Here is a 20,685-nt window from a genome sequence, read left to right as displayed (position 1 = left end):
TATGAGTATTAAATGAAGTACTGTGTTCATGCTTTCTCACATCACCTCCCCCAGCCCTGCTTTGTAAATATTCTTATCATTGAATAGATTTATAGCTAGAGTCCATTTAAATTTAATACTTCTAGCTAACTGCATGGCAGTCAGGTTAAGTAGAAATTATTTATTTCCTCTCCCTTCTCAAATATCCCATCTTTTGGTATGGTAACCCCTAGATCAAGGTAGGGCAGAGGTGAAATAACAGACACAAGTGCTTCACTGACACCTGAATTTTGAATTCTGTTACAACTGCACCTAATCTTAGACTGGAGCTTATCCTTTTGGCAAGGTATTTTTGAGATTCACCCATCTTTTTTTTCCACGTACGATACAAAAGACAAAGATTTCTATGAGTTTAAAAACAAGTCACATTCAAGCAAATATACATTGTTTAATTTCGTTTGCTTTTATTGTTGTTTAGTTGCTTGATACTGATACAAACAGCCAACTGCTACCAATTTTGAACTGTACATTTACTTGATACCAAAACAGTAATTTAGTTATTTCTGCCAGTGTAGTTTTCAAAGGACAATTTCCATAGGTTTGCTTTTTTTCTGGATCATATATACTTTTGAAAAATTTCTTTTACAGTTTTAAAAATTAAATATCTTAATGTGTACTCTTTATCCCAAAAGGAACTATTCAAAATGAAAAGATTTTCACTCTCAAATATTCTTTTGTTTTCTTCTAGGATGACTCTTATTAAAGTAATTGAAGATTACACAATGTTTGACATTAGATTGTCAAACAAAACCTATGAGCCTGTACTTGTAATACAGACTCTGAAACTAATCAGATCTTGACAGAGGATATGTGAAGAAGGTGGCAGTGAAAATTTACAGTTTCTGCGTGTGAGGGTTCTGATAGAGCTACTGGAATCATATTCTCATCTCTATGTTTTGTTTTATTTAGGTGTTTATTGGAATTTTCACAGCAGAAATGATTTTTAAAATAATTGCCATGCATCCGTATGGGTATTTCCAAGTAGGCTGGAACATTTATGATAGCCTAATTGTGTTCCATGGTTTAGTAGAACTTTATGTAACACATTTTCATGGACTGGCTGTTTTTCGATCATTCAGGGTGGTAAGTAGAATCCAAGACCTAAATTTTATTTTATAAAAATTCATCTCAGTTTCCTCAGACATGAAGTGGGAAGAATAGTAATACCTATCCTTTTGGTATATTGGAGGTAATAAATGAATTAATTCATATGTAACAAGCTTAGAAAGTAACCCAGAAAAGAGTAAGTAGTCTCCAATGCTGTTGTTTGGCCCAGGCATTAAAGGAAATATGCCATATATACAGCAAATTTGAGATACTGTTTTAGAAAGCAGAGTCAGGGATACTGGGTCAGTTTTGAGAAGCAGGATAATAAGGAGTCCCAGAGCTGAATGTAAGCCAGTGTGTAACTAAAGAATCAGGTGAGTATTTCTAAATGTAGGGTAGAAAACTTTGTAAAAGAAGAATGGTCAGGCCAATAAAATGTTATTAGAAAATTATCAAGTCAGAATCACTATATGCCTGCAATGTAGGTGGTGGTAAAAGCATCAGAAAACTAGGCAAAGAAATAATGTTATTAGAATGATATTTATAGAAATGTTGGGCATTTGATAAATAATATATTGTCTCATTCTTGGTAACAAGTTGAAGGAATGTAGCAGATATCAAGAACAATTAAGTAGATTTGATCTTATCCAAATAATTCTTCAGAATCCTATCTTAAATCTTTATCCATAGGCTTGTCTAATGAGTAAGAGAAAAATATAAAAGCTGTATTTTTCAAATCTATGGATGAAACAAGACTGGGAAATACAGACAATGTAATAAAAGGTAGTATCAAAATATCTGAAAGACTAGTAACGGACTGAATCTAAGATGATTAAGTTTTACATGGATAAATGTTAAGTCCTACACCTGAGTCCAGAAAGCCAACTATATACCAGAAAAAGTTGAGGAAGGTATAGCACATATAAAAATAATATATGGATTTTAGATGACCCAAATATTAAGGTGATTTTGTGCCATATAAATAAAAATTTTTTAACCTGGTGAAAAGTGAAATATTCGGACTAAACCTAGAATGTTATGTTTGGTCTTCCATGTTATTTTTAAAGGTAAATACACAATAGAACTGTCAATGGAATTCAGTGGAAACTGAAGACTTTTCCAGCATCATCTGTATGTCAAAATGTGGGAAAATATTCAATACACTGTGAAAAACAAAACAAAGAATGGATACTTGCTTTACCAGATATTAAAACATAAAACTAGAATAATTATAATAGTGTAATATTGAATGGGAATTGACAGATCAATAGAAGAAAATATACATGGATTTACAGTAAAAAACTATAGAATATGTAAGATGTATTAACAATTGTATATAAACTGAATTTTCAGTGCTTAGTATTAATAATTCTCAAAACTGAATATTACATTAAAGACTATATATGTATATGTGTATAATGCTGATAAAAATTTTTAATGTACATTGTAATGAATAGTGACCAGATTTTTTGTTGGTTTTTTCTTATTCTGGTTTTTACATTGCTCTATCAGTTGCGAATTTTCAAATTGGGGAGATATTGGCCAACTTTCAAGATTTTGATGCTGACTCTTGGTAACTCAATGATGGCCCTGAAAGACTTGGTCCTGCTGTTGTTCACATTCATATTCTTTTCTGCTGTGCTTGGCCTGAAGCTGTTTGGTTCAAATTACAAAATATACGTCTGCAACATAGATGAAGACTGTCAACTTCCACGCTGGCACATGCATGATTTCCTCCACTCCTTCCTGAATGTATTCCGGATTCTCTGTGGAGAGTGGATAGAGACTTTATGGGATTGCTTTAAGGTAGCAGGCCAATTCAGTTGTATTCCTTTTTACATGATGGTGATTTTAGTTGGAAACTTATTGGTAAGTAATCCATGCTTTAAAATTTTCCTTGAAAAACTGATGTATTGTAGTCTGGCATTTTCACAATGTGGACTTATGGAAGCCAGTGGTCTATAACTGTGCTGTCTGATATGGTGGCCTCTAGCCACATGTGGCCATTGATCAGTTAAAATATGAGTGGTCCACTTTGAGGTGTGTCATAAGTGTAAAATACCCACTGAATTTGAAGTCTTACCTCCCAAAAAAGAACGTAAATGATTTCATTAATAATTTTTATATCGAATGCATTTTAATTATAATATTTTTGATACATTTAGTTGAATAAAATATATTAGTAAAATTAATTTCACCTGTTTTTGTTTACACTTTTAGTGTGCCTACTGGAAAATTGCAAATGTGATATGCATCATCTCTCCATTGGATAGCACTGCTTATAACCTGCTACTCAAAGTAGCTTTGGCTTTATGGGAGATAGTTATTAATGACGACTCTCAGATCCCATCCCAGACCTGTGGAATCAGAATCTATATTTTAACAATATCCCCAAGTGATCTGTATGCACATTAAATTTTAAGAAGCACTTAAATGTAGCACTGGTTGTCAAATTTGACTGCACATTGGAATTACCTGGGGAACTAATAAAAATAAACTAATGTCTTGGATTCATTCCCAGAGATTCTGATTTTACTGGTATGTGGACATAGCCTGGTCATCAGGATTTTTCTTTTTAAATCCTCATTTGATTAAATTGTGCAGCAAAGTTGGAAAACCCCTGATCTATAAAACTGTTATGCATTCACTAAAAGGAAATGCTTTCACTTTTAAATTTCCAGTAATTGGAGTGATATTACCTTTTACTTCTTCTAAGAAAAAAATGGCTTATAAGACAAAATTGTTCTTTTGGGAAAAAAAACAGGAAAAAAAAGAGACTCAATATTTACTTTTTATTCCTAAGTCATAGAGGTCAAGCACATCTCCCAAAAGGTGGGGAAAAAAAATCACAGGTTAGACTCCATTGTATCAGCACATTTCCTCATTGCTTCTATTTACCCTGGGCATACTCCTGTCATATGCACACATTGGCATTATGTTTAATTGTTCATGTACTTGTCTATCTTCCTTATTAAACTGTAAGCTCCATGAAGGAAAGGATCATGAGTCCTCCTATTAATCTTTTAAGAGACTAGGCTATTTTTAATTCAGAGCGCACTTAAAGAAAGCAGTAGCATTTTACAGTGTTATAAAGTTCTTTCTTTATTCACGGTTCCAGAGCATTTTGAACTTAATTTTCAGCCTTTTAACGCTCTTATTGTATATGTATATATGCATATATATATATATGCATATATATATATATATAGGGGGGAAGTGTGTGTGTCTAAGATATAAGAAATCTTACATTGTAAGCTCTTAAATATACAGTTGCTGTAGCATAATTTTTCCTTCTTCAAATCCTGGCACAAAAATCTATTCTTTCATTCATTCCATAATTAACTAATTTTTCAAAAAATATTTTTTTATCATGTACTTTGTGCCTAGCATTGTGCTGGTTGTCTATTTAAGAGAAAACATGGTTTCTACTCATATGAAGCTTATAGTCATGAAATTCTTACTATACACCCTTTTCATTTTTCTCACCGTGGACAATACTTAACCAAACAAAGGAAAAAGAAACAACCAACTACCTTAAATTATACTTGGTCTTTTCCTTTGTCCTTTGAGAATGATAGAGATGCTAATAGTCTAGTTCCTACAAGGGCCATGGAGCCCCTGCCCAGATTATCTGTAAATAAGCCTTAATGTCAAAATGGGACACTAGTGGGAGAACAATCAAACTATTCTGGGGGTATTGGCATTCAATTACTGTCTTTTTAGTTTTTTTTTTTTTTCCATTGAGATTCTGTCATTGTAGGTTATAGAAAATATATGTTAGTTGTTCAGATGATCTTACCTGCAAGAAATTTCCAATGCTGAGCCATCTTATACCCTCTGTTTTATTGCTACACCAAAACTATGATTACGATTATGATGATTTATTTGATGACTTTATTATCTGCAAAAATATTTTGATTTTTCCATGAGTGAGTCTCATTTGAGCTTTCTCTATTCCTAAGTGTTAAAAAGATCTGGGTATTGAGAAGTAAAAGTAATTCATTAGACATGAACACGATTTGGTGGGTAATTCATAATATTTTAGGTGTATATGTGCATGAGAAACAGTAATTATCAGAGTGCTTGAGTATTCACCTCTTCACATAGATCCAAAATTCTGAAAGATATTTTAACAAATGAATGCTGCAGATCTTCATATACTTAGCTATTTTATTTTATGTACACATAAATTGTCAGTATAAGTATTATTTTTAAGAGTAGATCTTAATATATGAAGAAATCAGAAATACAAGCAGGAAAATGTTATGTAAGTTAAATACATGTTATTACACATAATGTATAACATTTGAACCTTTCCCTTTAAAAATAATATGTAAAGCATAAAGTAAATTAAATCTTCAAAAGCTCAAATATCTGAAGAGAAGAGAGAAAACTGCCAGAATAGACAAAATGCTCAAATTACTACTTTAAGTCTAAGAGAATAATCAATATAAATCTCCAACACTAGAATCTAAAATTATAATCTATACCCTACAACAACAAACAAAATAAAAATCTGATTCTCTGGAAAATGTACATGCCTTGATCTTATTTCTCAGTGATAGTAAAAGTCGAAATACACACTATCCTCGAATTCAAAATAACTTGCAAATATTAGGAATGATTCTTCCATCACTCATCTCTTTCTTATTTGACCAAATTTATTATCACAGAGAATCAATTAACCTACCCAATCCCTGTGCTTGCACATCACAAGGAAAGTTAGATGTGGGCTTCAGAACCAGGGATAGCTCTCTCCCCATGAGATTCCTCATGGGTTTGCAGAACCCGTGACGATGTCATTACACATCTTCCTGGGCTAGGGCTAAAGTGAAGTCAGCCACCTGGAGTAGCAATTCATTTTCTCACCTTGGGAAAGTTAACCTGGCTTAGTGAAAAAAAACAAACTTTGGAATAAGACAGACTTATGTTCAACCTGTGTGATCTTTGATACTTAGCATCTGTAAGCTTTGTGGTTTTCACCTGTAAAAGAGAAACAAATGATAATTCATAGAATATTGTGACCTTGAGATGAGTTCTGGCTATACAAACCACTAACACAGCACCTGGCCTACTGTAGATGAACAAAAACTGAATAGCCTAAATAGCATGGTAGTGTGTATGCTGTTTTCAAATCTCAGGTCAGCTTTTTTAAAAGATTATTTTGTTGCTGTTGTTTGAAAGGAAACAAAAAAATGAGATGCATTTAACCTCATTTACTTCCTCATTCAGATACTTTACCTGTTTCTGGCATTGGTCAGCTCATTTAGTTCATACAAGGCTACAACAACTGAAGAGAATGATGAAGCAAAAAATCTCCAGCGTGCAATGGCAAGGATTAAAAAAGGAATAAATTATGTGCTTTCTAAAATATTATGCAAAAACCAAAATGTTCTAGAGGAAACAATGGACAATGTAAGTGATATATATGTTTATGTTAAAGAGAATATTTCTGACCATACTCTCTCTGAATTGAGCAACACCCAAGATTTCCTCAAGGATAAGGATAAAAGCAGTGGCACAGAGAAAAACACAATGACCGAAAATGGGAGTCAGTCACTTATCCCCAGTCCCAGTGTCTCAGAAACTGTACCGATTGCGTCAGAAGAATCTGATATAGAAAATCTGGACAATAAGGAGATTCAGAGCAAGTCAGGTGATGGAAGCAGCAAAGAGGTAAGTTGTTTTAATATCATGATTTCTTATTTTTGATTGATGGCATTGTTGATAAGGAAGTGAAGCAGTGCTGAAGTTCCAGAGTTAGATTACCCATTCAATTCAATGATTCCTGATTTTCTGCTGCTGATCAAGTTTCTTAAACTTTCTAAGCTTCAGTTTCCTCGTCTGTAAATGAGGATAAACTTGTATCTATTTCTTAGAGGAGATAGAAAGATTAAGAAAAATAGTTCAATAGTGCATAGAATAATGCCCATATATAGTAAGCACTTAGTAAACATCAGATAATATAATTATAATAGTCTGTCTGTTAATAAGCAAGCAGCATGGGGTGATGAAAAGCATATTGAAGAAACCTACATTTTTAAAATCTATGTGTATTATTGGAGAAATCACCAAACTCTCCTGGGCTTTATCATGTTTAAAATATAAGATGGGACTAGAAGAGTGCTAAAAGTTACTTTCTTGCTTGCTAAAATTTTAAGATTCTTGTCAGTTCATTTCTGCAACATATTATAACATATATAATTGAGTTGGACTAAAAGAACAAAGGAAAAAACCACCAGTTTGAATTGTGAACATTTTGCAACTTTATAAACGCGGGGTGGTGGGGGAGAAGGGTCATATTCAAAGAAGGGCAGATACTGCTATTCACTTAGCTTTTAAAATGTATAACCTACGGGATACAGTCTGTCTTCATTTGCAAGCAGCATAATGTGTTAGTAGGAGCTATCATTTAATACAAAGCTACATCTATAGAGATCACATCTGCACTGTGAGCCACTTGCATTGGACTTCACTGGAGAATCGTTTTAGTTCATTCACTGGCATGGAGAAGGGCAGAGAATATCTTTTTCCAGGTCCCCAAAGTCTCTGCCACCATCTTATCTCCCAGACCTCTTCTGGCTTGGCAGCTGCTCTCTACAATAAATTATCAAATTGGCCTTCTAAAAGGAATTAAGTTTCAATTATTCAAAGTCCTTCTAGTTTCTAGTGCAGGCATCTTTGTTTCCGAGAATCATTTTCACTTCTTATTACACCCCATATTCTCGGGTTCATTTTCCTTTAATTAATACCATTATTAGAAAATGAAAAGTATTCTTCTCCAGCACACTTCTATATCTTCACTTAAATATTTATGAATATTTATAGAGTGCTAGCTGATTTTATTTAAATTATAACAACACTATAAGGCATGTACTACCATCCATTTCTCAGTAAAATTACTATTTATCACAGCACATCATGTGGAAATGGGAAACTTCTTGCCAATCTCATTAGAAAGTTGGAGATATGAAAATACATAGGAAAGATGGAAATTAATATAACTGTAAATGTTGAAGTTTCAGAAGTTGTCATTTAAGCTGCATAATTATTTGGTCTTGGTGATTGGTTAACTACTCAAAGAAGATTTATTCATTTATGTATTTCGTTATATATTTATAACGCTTTCCAGATTATGTAGCCCAAGAGTACTTAGGATGTTGATCTACCAAAAGCCAAAGATGAAATATAAAAATTACATGTGATCTGATAATTCAGAGATTCGTACTCTTCTTTCTTTGGTATTTAAACTTTCATATTTTATTACAAATATATAACTATATAAATTTCATAAAAATAACAAAATTTAAATCAGATTTTGAAACTTGTTTTTTTCATAATGTAGCAATATATATTGGCCATTAAATAATCTTTTACTAAAATGATTTATAATTTTGAATCTTAATTGATTTATTTATAAATTTAGAATAATAAGTACTCACACAGTTTTGGGAAAATGTCATCAAATAATTTATGTGCAAGGGTTTTAAAAACTCTAATAAAGCATTTAAATATAAAATGTATAATTTTCAATTATTGAATGCTCAAACATTATATAATATTAATTTATTTATTGTCTACTCACAAATCAGTGTGTTGCTATACCCTTATTTTATCAATAATAAAGAGAATACAAAGGGAAATGAAATAATTTTTCAAAAGATTTGCTTATTTAAGAGTAATATCCTGCTGGATATTTTATTTTTTTAATTGAGCACCATGATGTCTTACAATTGACTGTATATGGTTTAAAGCAAACAAAACTTCTAATTTTATGTCCTTGACACTTACTGTGCAAAAGACAAAGAGGTAGAACAAAATATTTATAATTTTCTTTTTTATATATTCTACCTAGATCTTTCCTTTCAGAAATTTGAGATAGCCTGCACATCTTTTAGGAGAACAGTGTTATTAACTATATGTTAATTTTAATCTAAAAATTATTTTATCTTAAATTAATTTTTTAAATATTTTTTTAAAACTTCAAGTCCCGGGCTTCCCTGGTGGCGCAGTGGTTGAGAATCTGCCTGCTAATGCAGGGGACACGGGTTCGAGCCCTGGTCTGGGAAGATCCCACATGCCACGGAGCAGCTGGGCCCGTGAGCCACAACTACTGAGCCTGCGCGTCTGGAGCCTGTGCCCCGCAACGGGAGGGGCCGCAATAGTGAAAGGCCCGCGCACCGCGATGAAGAGCGGTCCCCACACCGCGATGAAGAGTGGCCCCCACTTGCCGCAACTAGAGAAAGCCCTCGCACGAACCGAAGACCCAACACAGCCAAAAATAAATAAATAAATAAATAAAGTAGCTATAAAATTAAAAAAAAAAAAAAAAAAGTTACTCTTTAAAAAAAAAAAAAACAAACAAAAACTTCAAGTCCCAGAGATATGTATGCATTTTAATATCAATTATGAAATTGGCCTGAAGTCTTTTACGCCTGACAGTAGTCTTTCTGTACATAATTTTTCTTTTTTCTGAAAATAAAATAAACTTTAACTACAGTGAGTAAATGAAACTTTAATCACAGCTTTCTTGGTGGGATTTTACTTTTCAGAAGGTAAAGCAATTTAGCTCATCTGAATGCAGTACGGTTGATATTGCTATCTCTGAAGAAGAAGAAATGGTCTATGAACGTGGAAAGCCAAAGCGTCTTAAAAACGGTAAGAAAAAAATTAATTCCTTTGAAAATTGTATTGAAATTAGACTAAATTTCTCTTAACCTAAATAATGCTATTGAATACACTTTTAATTTTAAAGAGTTTATTAATTTGACTAAGGAATACACACACATGAACATGTTTGTGTGCATGCACATGTGCACATGCCCATATGAATCCTGATAGAAACTTACAATGAATATCAAAGAAAAAGTCAGTATTTGGAAAAGAGAGAAAGGGCCTACTTCCTAGGGAGTCTAATGAAGTAGTTAAGAGTGTTGGTTCTGAAATCAGACAGCCTGAGTTCATATGCCAGCCCACCATTTACTAGCTTTTACTTACCCTCTCTCTGGCTCATTTCCTAACATGTGAAATGAGAATAATAATAAGACTTCATGGGATTATTAAAAAGATTAAATTAGTGTACATGTGTGTGTTTTTATAACTCGTGGAGTGGGGTCATTATTTAAAATACTCATAGGAAAACAAATCACGTAATGGTCATGTATTTATATATTCCACATGAATATTAAGAAATGTGCAGGGCTTCTGTCAGTTGACTGACTCACTAGATATGTAGCATGCACCCCTCAATGACTTATAATTCAAATTAGTTTCCTAACAAGATTAACAAATAACTGTAGGTTCTGAACATTTGATATCACTGGAAATCATCAAAATGGTAATTGCTAAATGTTCAAATTCCTATATTCAAAAATAAGAATCCGCTCTCGGTAGCTTGAGATATAGCACTTGTATCATACAAGACCAGGGAGGAAACATTTTCTATATTTTTCTGACCAAAGATGTATAAATTGACTCTAGGTAAAATTCTATAAAATTCTAAAATGTGTTGACTTTAAACTCCACCCACCTCCATTCTTCATTCTCTTACCTGTTAATCATACCCTTCTCAAGCCTCACGTTTTCCTTATGCTAACTCTCTTGACGAGAAGGTAGAATTCAACCTCATACACCAGTAACCCACCCACAAATTACTCCATAATCCAAGCTTAGCTCCTTAAATAGTCTCAAGCAAAATTTCCATTCCCATGCCACCTAAGAGCTGGGATCAATTTAATTTATTTAACTGATATTATACCTCTTACTATGTCATAAATATTTGTATATTTAAATGGAAATGCTTGTTATGCCATGTGAGTCTTCAGAGAATGACTTTTCAGGCATTATACAAAAATGTAGTAATCAGAAGATGGTGTGTGTGTGTCTTGTGTGTATGTGTGTGTGTGTTTTGTAGGAGTGGAGGTGAGTTCTATTCTCAGACTCTACCCAGCAGGGTAAGAGGATGTTCTACATCATCTCTTCCTTTCACAATTTATTTCCTCCTACTGTTACCAAACTCACAAGTTAAGTTTTTCTTTTTTTCCTCAGTGATTGCAGTGGTCACTACAATAGAGGTAAAAATCAAATATTTATGTCAGAAACCACCTATATTAGACTCTGTAAATAAATACTTGCTAAGATATTTGGAATGTTTACTTTTTCATGAGTTTTCTAGATTTCTGTTCTTAATAGTTTCATTCTTGACAGGTTATGGACGAAGATCTTCATCTGCTCAAATCAGCAGAGACTCCAAGAAAGGAAAGATGTGGCAGAACATAAGGAAAACTTGCTGCAAAATAGTAGAAAACAGTTGTTTTAAGTGTTTCATTGGCCTTGTCACTCTGCTCAGCACAGGTGCTCTGGTAAGTGAGAGTTCATATTTTTATGGAAAAAAAATGCATCATGAGTCTACATTCATGAAGTCACCATGCCAAATCATTTTTCCCCAGAATACTTATTATAGCACCAAATTTCATATTCTAGGATTTTAGTTTTGGAAGACATACATTACAGTTTCTTAGAGAGTCTGTATATGCCTCATTCAATATTAAATAAATAATATAATTTCAAAATATATGAATGATAGCAGGAAAAAAGAATGTTAATAAATACCCAATTTTTCTTATTTTAATAAAGTTTAATAAAATACACGTATTGGACTAGTACTTTGTTACCTGTTCCATTGGAAAGAGAAATATTGCATTTACTTTTTAAAATAATTAATTAATTAATTAACCAATTTTTGGCTGCTTTGGGTCTTCGTTGCTGCACGCGGGCTTTCCCTCTAGTTGAGGCAAGCAGGGGCTACTCTTCATTGCAGAGCGCGGGCTTCTGATTGCAGTGGCTTCTCTTTGTTGTGGGCTCTAGGCGCATGGGCTCAGGAGTTGTGTCTCGAGGGCTCTAGAGCACAGGCTCAGTAGTTGTGACGGACGGGCTTAGTCGCTCCGCAGCATGTGGGATCTTTCTGGACCAGGGCCCAAACCCGTGTCCCCTGCATCGGCAGGCGGATTCTTAACCACTGTGCCACCAGGAAAGTCCCTGCACATACTTTTAAGAACCTCTGAACTACAAATATATTTACCCATTGACCCAAGAAGCTTAATTCAGGAAAATTATCTTAAAATCTTCACACGTATTAAATGCATTTACAAGGCTATGCACTGAAGAATTTTTTGTAATAGCAAAAGATTGAAAAACAAAAAGAAACCATATTAGGTGACTGTTTAAATATGCTATGGTACAGTCATCCAATGGGATACTGTGCAGTTACCTAGAAAATACAAGAGCTGTCTGCATGCTGATATTGCAATTCCCCAGGATATGGTAATAAGTGAAAAAAAGAAAGAATAAAGTGCACAGCATGCTACATTTTATGTAAGAAAGGGAGAAAAATAGAATGTATATTGATATTTGCTTGTGTTTGATTGAAGAAGATCAAAGAATGATACACAAGAAATAGTTAATCATGAGATGCACAAAACAGAGAAGATGGAGTCATGGTTGGGAACCAGACTTTGTACTGCAAATATATATATATATATATTTTTTGGCTGTGTTCGGTCTTCGTTTCTGTGCCAGGGCTTTCTCTAGTTGCGGCGAGCGGGGGCCACTCTTCATCGCGGTGCGCGGACCTCTCACTATCGCGGCCTCTCTTGCTAAGGAGCACAGGCTCCAGACGCGCAGGCTCAGTAATTGTGGCTCACGGGCTCAGTTGCTCCGCGGCATGTGGGATCTTCCCAGACCAGGCCTCGAACCCGTGTCCCCTGCATTGACAGGCAGACTCTCAACCACTGCACCACCAGGGAAGCCCTGCAAATATTTTTAAAGTAAACTTTATACTGACATTTAGCACACATACTGAAAAGCATGCAAATCATAAGTGTATAGCATAAAAGATTTTCACCAAGTGAATGTACCTATGTAACCATCACCTGGCTTGAGAAATAGAATGCTCCCAGGGCTCCAGAACCATACTCTGACCCCTAACAGTTATTTCTTCATTCCATGTGGATAGCCAGTATGTGGACTTCAACTGTCACAGATTGGTTTTGCCTATTTTTTAATGTTTTAATTGAAATAGAGGCTTCTGTACATCTTTTTATATTATTTCACATTATATACCTATTCAGTAAGTAAATACATGTAATGAATAAAGTCCTTTAAAATAACTTTGGATGATATTTATAATCTGCTTTTATAAACACTTTTACTCCATAATTCGTTCAAGTCGGCAATTCTCTTATTTTATATTTACTTTTATTTTTAAGAATCACACCATTCTTTACCGAAGATTATTTTCATCCTTGTTTAATCTTTGACCTCAAATGCACTTTGAAACAAGTCTGCCTGAGGTTATTGATACTTTATTGCCTTTTTTTCAGTGCTAAAAAAATACTGTGAAATTGCTTTGAATGACATTATCAGAATTTGCTTCCTTCACGGTAAAATTGAGGTTGATCTATTAAAACTGAGAAACTTTAGAAAAACAATATAGTTTTATTTCATATTCATGTGTTTCCAATGGTTTATCTGACAAGCTTTGTGACTTTTTCATGTAATAGCAGCATGGATTTCTGAAAACACAGGTTTGGGGGGTTTTGTTTCTTTGTTTGTTTATCTCTGCTCCTTTATTCTCAATAGCATATATCTATGAGATGGCTATGTGGAATTAGAGACAAGAACCAGGTCAGATGTGACTAAAGATTCCACCTCTTAAGTTTGATTAACTGATTTGAGAGAGGCTTTTCAGATCACTAATTAGAACACAATTTGGAGGTTCTGGAATCAATGAATGATGTCTGCTACAGGCATGGGATCAGAAAACGGATGTGGATTGTGTGAATAAATCCAAACCAAGTGAACAAGCCCTTGAGACTACAACCTATGACAATGCTCACCATCTAGAGATGGGATTTCATTCCCCTCTATGCCAAAAGAGCTTGTAGAAATTACATGTACACTAATCCTTAAATTTTTTACCCACAGGCTTTTGAAGATATATATATTGATCAGAGGAAGACTATTAAAATCTTATTAGAATATGCTGACATGATCTTCACTTACATCTTTATTCTGGAAATGCTTCTAAAGTGGATGGCATATGGTTTTAAAGCCTATTTCACTAATGGCTGGTATCAACTAGACTTCATGGTTGTTATTGTACGTATTTTAAAGAAAAAATTTAAAGGCTATTTGATTTACTCTTCCTTCTTTACTCTGACTTACTCTTCCATTTACTTATATCTTTCTTTTCCCTCTCTCTATACATTTTCAGTCACCAACATCCCATATTTCTTCATATGTAATGCTTCACATCCATCCTTTTATTTTCATTCTAAAATTTGAACAGTTCATTACTTAACTCCTGGATTCTTCTAATCATTGCCTATAAACCTGCTGCTAATTAGAATAGGCTTACTGCAGAATATCTTGAAAATATCAGCATTCTAAAATATTTAGATTGGCTCTACCTTTAAATCATACATTTAAAATTAGACTACTTATCATTACCTTCACCAGTACACACTGATCCAAGCTACCAGGACTGCCCATTTGTATCACTGCAGTAGATTCCAAGCTGAGATCCTTGCTTCCACCACTGCACACCTTTGTCCTCCTCTCCACATAGCAACCACGTATGTTGTACTGTTGTAAAATGAAACTCAGTTCAAGTCACTTTTCTTAAAATCCTCCAATAAACACCCCTCACACGTAGTAAAAGCTACAGTCTTTGCAATCAAAGGCCTACAAGTGTCTACATGATCCAGTCTTATTTCCTGCTACTCTCCCTTTCCCCCATCCTGGTCTATATACTGCTCCACCAGCACCGGAATTCTTGAAGTTCAAAAACCATGCCAAAATTACTTCTATCTTAGTGCCTTTGCACTTATTCTTCCTTCCACCTGAAACTTTTGCTGGCTCACCTCATTTATGTCTGCTGAAAAGAAACTTGAAGTTAGGTCTTTCTGCACTACCATATTTAAAACTGCAACCACTACAATACTCCTTTGTGCTTTCTCTGCTTTCTTCATTTCCTATTAATATTATATTGGATTGGCCAAAAAGTTCCTTCGGTTTTTAAGTAAAAATAAAAGACACATTTTTCATTTTCACCAAGAACTTTATTGAACAACATATTCACCCTTCTGTTCCACTGCTTTCTGCCATTTTTCAGGCAACTTCATAATTCCATCTTCCCAAAACTTTTTATCTTTTTGAGCAAAGAACTGTTCTAGGTGCCTTTTACAGTCTTCCAGGGAATTGAATTATTTTCCATTAAGAGAAATTTGTAAAGACCAAAATAAATGGAAATCCAAAGGTGCAATGTCTGGTGAATATAGCGGGTGAGTCAGAACTTCCCAGCCAAACCATAATAGTTTTTGTCTGGTCATCAAAGAAACATGTGGTCTTGCATTAAACTCATGGAAGATTATGCGTTTTTTGTTGACTAATTCCGGATGCTTTTCGTTGAGTGCTGCTTTCAGTTGGTCTAATTGGGAGGAGTACTTGTTGGAATTAATAGTTTGGTTTCCCAGAAGGAGCTCATAATAGAGGACTCTCTTTCCAATCCCACCATATACACAACATCACCTTCTTTGGATGAAGACTGGCCTTTGGTGTGGTTGGTGGTGGTTCATTTCGCTTGCCCCACCATCTCCTCCATTCCACATTATTGTACAGTAGCCACTTTTCATCGCCCGTCACAAATTTCTTTAAAAACAGAACATCTTCATTACACTTAAGTAGAGAATCGCATGCAGAAATACGGTCAAGAAGGTTTTTTTCGCTTAACTTATGTGGAACCCAAACATCAAAGTGATTCACATAACCAAGCTGGTGCAAATGATTTTCAGCGTTTGATTTGGATATTTTGAGTATGCCAGCTATCTCCCACATGGTATAACGGTGATTGTTCTCAATTAATGTCTCGATTTGATCGCTATCAACTTCAACTGGTCTACCCAACCATAGAGCATCATCCAGCAAGAAATCTCCAGCACAAAACTTCGTAAACCACTTTTGACACGTTTGACCAGTCACAGCACCTTCTTCAAAAACTACTAAATCTTTTTTTGCATTTCAGTTGCGTTTTTACCTTTCTTGAAATAATAAAGCATAATATGCTGAAAATGTTGCTTTTTTCTTCCATCTTCAATATTAAAATGGTTACACAAAAATTCACCAATTTTGATAAGTTTTTTAAAAATGCACACAGATATGACAGCTGTCACAATACAATCTAACAAAATTGTTTCAAATGAAGTTAAAGACAACTAAGTGCTACTAGAGCCATCTTACAGAAAAAAACCAAACAAACCTTTTAGCCAGCCCAATATAATTTACTCATTGATTTTGCTTACTGAAAGATAAGCTCCATTAAGGCAAAATATTTTCTCAGTTTGGTTCTCTCCTTATCCTATATGCCTAGAGCAATTCATGTCACATATTAGGTGCTCAATAATTTTTGTCGAATGCACAAATGTCTCCCTATTCTATAAACAATGATTGAAGCTTCTCAGTCTTTAAATAATGACTTCCAATATCTGACCTTTGTCTTCTAAATTAATTCTTGTAATTAACCTTCTACTTCAACCAAACCATACTACACCTGCAACCCACCTTCCTGTTTTCTGATTATTGTTCTTTTGAGTCCACATCCCTCCATGCTTATATAAATGATACCCTTACTTCAAAGTCCACTTCAAGATAATCTCTTTAGAGTAGGGTAAAAGAGAGTAATTTTTTTCATTTATATTGCCTTGAAAATACAGAAAATATGAAGATACAACAAAAGTTAATCATAACTATGCCACCTTGCTCAATCTCCATTAATGTTTTAAAATTTGAATCATATTTATACATATATGTTTAGTTTAAAAAATCGCCTTAGAATCTTGCTATCTTTTTTGGTAATTAGTACTTGGTCTTAACAGTATTCATTTCCTTCTTTATGCCTCTTCTCTGAAATCCTATATTTTATATCATCTTAACCGTCTTCATATTTAGATTCATATGTAAATATATTCCGAATTTTGTTTTAATGAATACATTGTGTACTATTACTATATTGCAAATAATCATGTAACTGATTCTTAATTTAATTTAAAAATAAAAAATGGATATAAATATTAAGCCTTGACCATAAAGAATCTCAAGTATACAAACTTTTGTTTATCTCGATAGCATATATTCCTGTTACCAGAAAATAGTTTTGTTTTATCTTTCTTTAAGTGATTTTAACACAGAATGATTTTCTTGTATCTTTCTGTAGGTCATCATTAAGATATATTGAAATGTATATTAAAATTTTTCATAAATTTCTTAGTAGGCTTTGTGTATCTTTTCCATAATAAAAGATTTTTTACACATTGTTTTGATTAAAGTTAAAATTAAATTCTATTCACTTTTTTTTGATATACCCAGGTGTTTTGTACTAGCTTAATAGGCAAATCTCGGGAAGAACTAAAACCGCTTATTTCCATTAAATTCCTTCGAGCACTCAGAGTTCTATCTCAATTTGAAAGAATGAAGGTAAGACAAAAGTTTCTAATCTATAGGCTTTTATTTAGGATTAATAAAGCTCCATAAATTAACAATCATTGTTGTCTTCACATTTGTATCTTTAACAATATTAATACAAAAGTCTTACATATTACTAATTAAAAATATAGAAGAAAGGTTTATTAGTTATGCTTATTAACATTTTGGGCCTTTATTGCTCATAAGATATGAAAAGTAATAAAGATAAGCAAAAAAATCTAATAGTTGAGAGAGAAAAAAGTAATACCATTCTAACCCACTGATACATAGAAGTATTAATGAAATTATGTCCATGTTAAAAATATAACTGATAGAAAATGAAATGTTGATCAGTTAGCTAACTTATTTAAATTATAAGGACATTATACACACTTATTAATTTACCAAATGAAATAACAGTTTGAATTTTAAAATAAATTCGCTTTTAAGTCACATGTCACAAATTATGAATTCTTGCCAGTCTTCTCTCTCTCACTCCCATGTTAAAGCTTCTTCTGAACAATGTAAGGGAAACTAATAGGTTGCACCATATAAAATGGCCAATGTTCAATCTTTGGGCCTATAATGGAAGTCCCATGTGACTCAACCTAGAAGAAAAAACAGAGTCTATGACCACCACAAGTAGTATAATTATGTAGCTATACAGTGATCAATTATATGCAGAAATGGGAGAGTCGTATTTTACCTTTTATTTTGTAATCATACATTTATATTTCCTTCCATTTGTCATTTACATGGATTATTTAACATTAGCCTGCCTATTTGACTAATACTATGGAATGTCATATATTCAATGTAGGTGGAAACAATAAGAAATTTATTTATGTTTAAGCTGTATTGTTTTTATAGTTGATACATTGTATGTTACATTTAAACTGCCATTCATTAAGAAACTCAATACTTAAATTCTTTCCACTTGGTTAAAAAATAGATATTTTTATTTCAAAATTTGAGTAATTATTATAAATCCAAACAGAAATATAAGTAATTTTAAAAATGTATTTTACCAAAAACATACTGCCAAAATTTTAATAGTACCATCTTTATATGATTCAATAGAATATGATTATGTGATACACAGTTGTGTGTATATATGTGTATATGTTTTAAGTATGTTAATTATATTTTAATATATATGCAAATGCATGATTGACAATATTTTTGTAATTAATACGAATCTGTGACTGGTCAACCTATTCTCCAAATACATTTGATGTGCTGGTGTTGGGAAAGAAACATTTGATCATGTAGCAAATACAGAAAAATTCCAGTTATCATACACCTAGGAAACACAAATTTTGAATATTAATTGTAATTTACATTATGACTTACAAAACACTTTATTAACAACATGATGGAAGTCCACAGGTGGTGATATTCCCCAGTGCTTTTAAACCAAAATAAGGAGGAAAATAAGCTGAAAAGGAGAAAATGATTGAAAAGATCTGTAAGATTCAGGAATGACAATACAGCCAAATTTCTAGCATAAATTCAGTTTAGTGATAAGATAATTTCATAGTATATTCTAGAGTTATAAACTACACATGGCCTATTAAAACATAGGGGCTGTGGGTAAGGGAAATGGAGAAATGTTGATCAAAGGGTCCAAACTTTCATTTATAAGATGAATAAGTTCTGGGGATCTAGTGTACAGTATGGTGACTACAGTTAGTAATACTGCACTGTATACTCGAAATTTTCTAAGAGAGTAGATCTTAAATGTTTCTCACCACATACCCAAAAAGATAATTATGTGAAGTGATGGATGTGTTAATTAGCTTGATTGTGGGAATCATTTCACAATTTATACATATATCAGGACATCACCTTGTACATCTTAAATTTACACAATTTTTGTAAATTATACCTAAATAAAGCAAAACACATGTACAGATATACACTAACACACAAAAATTAGATAATAAATGTAACTAGACTACTTTTCCTTATTTTAAAAAACATTCTGGCATAATATCAGGGTTTCTTTTTCCTAATAAATTTAGATACAAAGACGAAAAAAAAGTGTCAAAATCAGCAAATTTTCTGCCCTTGATTCACAGAAAAGTAGGAAGCGATTTGCTAGGGAAGCTGCCTCTGTCAGAAATCAAGTGCTGTACTATTTGATGCCATTCATTAATTAGAACGGCAATGAGACAGTAGCCATGGACAATTCGACGTCAGGTAAATAATTATGTTTAGGTCAAGGTCAGATTCAGATCTTAATCTTCATCTCATCCTCTGGAAGTTCTGTAGCTGAATTAACTGAGTATATAAGGAAGCGAAGTGATTACAAAATTAATGTTTTATGTATTTAATAAGCTTCAGGTCTTCAGGTGCTCTTACTATTTAAATATTTGTTTCAACCATATCTATTGCTTTTATTCTTACATTTGTGTGTATTTTCTAATAGACATAGCATTTTTTTCATCAGAAGCATCAGTGGGCCTTTCAAAATATCTAAAGGTCAACAAAGAATCTGTGACTTAGTTTTAGAAATAAAACTAAATGTAATTAAAAGCATAATTAAAAATCAAAATATTAATTCAAGGACAGAAATCTAAGGAATATAAGAAAGAAAGTATAGGCAAAAGGCTACGTATCCAGTAATGGCTGAGGGAAGGAAAGGTTAGAATGGTAGAAAAGAGAAGGGTCCCTCAGGGAAAAAAAGAGAGAGAGAGAGAAAGAAGTGAGGTTGGGGAAAAGGAGTCAAAGTATAAATGATAAAGGAAAGATAAAGAGGTAGCAAAGATTGAAAATATTTTATTGGGTATAGCCGCTGGTTTACATTCACCATAACAGCTTTAGTGGAGTGATAAGAATAAAATTCTGAATGTATCAATAATATTTAAAGAATGAAGGGAACTGAGGAAATGGAGACAGTGATCATAGATTATTGCTATTATTTAATTTTAGGTGGTAGATTCATTTCCCAAACTTCCCACTCTGGAGTAGTTTTTCTCCTTCTGACTTACATCACTCTGTATGACAGACTCTAGGTCCATCCAGCTCACTACAAATAACTCAATTTTGTTTCTTTTTATGACTGAGTAATATTCCATT

General features: G+C 33.2%; 1 protein-coding gene across 2 annotated transcripts in view; it reads left to right on the top strand.

The window, feature by feature from the left end:
* Window positions 1–20,685, top strand: part of SCN7A (sodium voltage-gated channel alpha subunit 7) — a 77,993-nt gene that overhangs the window by 41,626 nt on the left and 15,682 nt on the right. For both annotated transcript variants that reach the window (XM_057551916.1, XM_007183217.2), the window contains exons 13-19: window positions 949–1,122; window positions 2,599–2,955; window positions 6,319–6,762; window positions 9,639–9,744; window positions 11,293–11,447; window positions 14,071–14,244; window positions 17,509–17,616. In XM_057551916.1, coding sequence (XP_057407899.1) covers window positions 949–1,122; window positions 2,599–2,955; window positions 6,319–6,762; window positions 9,639–9,744; window positions 11,293–11,447; window positions 14,071–14,244; window positions 17,509–17,616 — 1,518 coding nt within the window. The remainder of the gene's footprint in view (window positions 1–948; window positions 1,123–2,598; window positions 2,956–6,318; window positions 6,763–9,638; window positions 9,745–11,292; window positions 11,448–14,070; window positions 14,245–17,508; window positions 17,617–20,685) is intronic.

This window comes from Balaenoptera acutorostrata, chromosome 8 (assembly GCF_949987535.1).
Source record: "Balaenoptera acutorostrata chromosome 8, mBalAcu1.1, whole genome shotgun sequence".
NCBI lineage: Eukaryota > Metazoa > Chordata > Mammalia > Artiodactyla > Balaenopteridae > Balaenoptera > Balaenoptera acutorostrata.
Note: the sequence above shows the minus strand (reverse complement) of the source record. Positions and strands in the feature narration are given on the sequence as shown.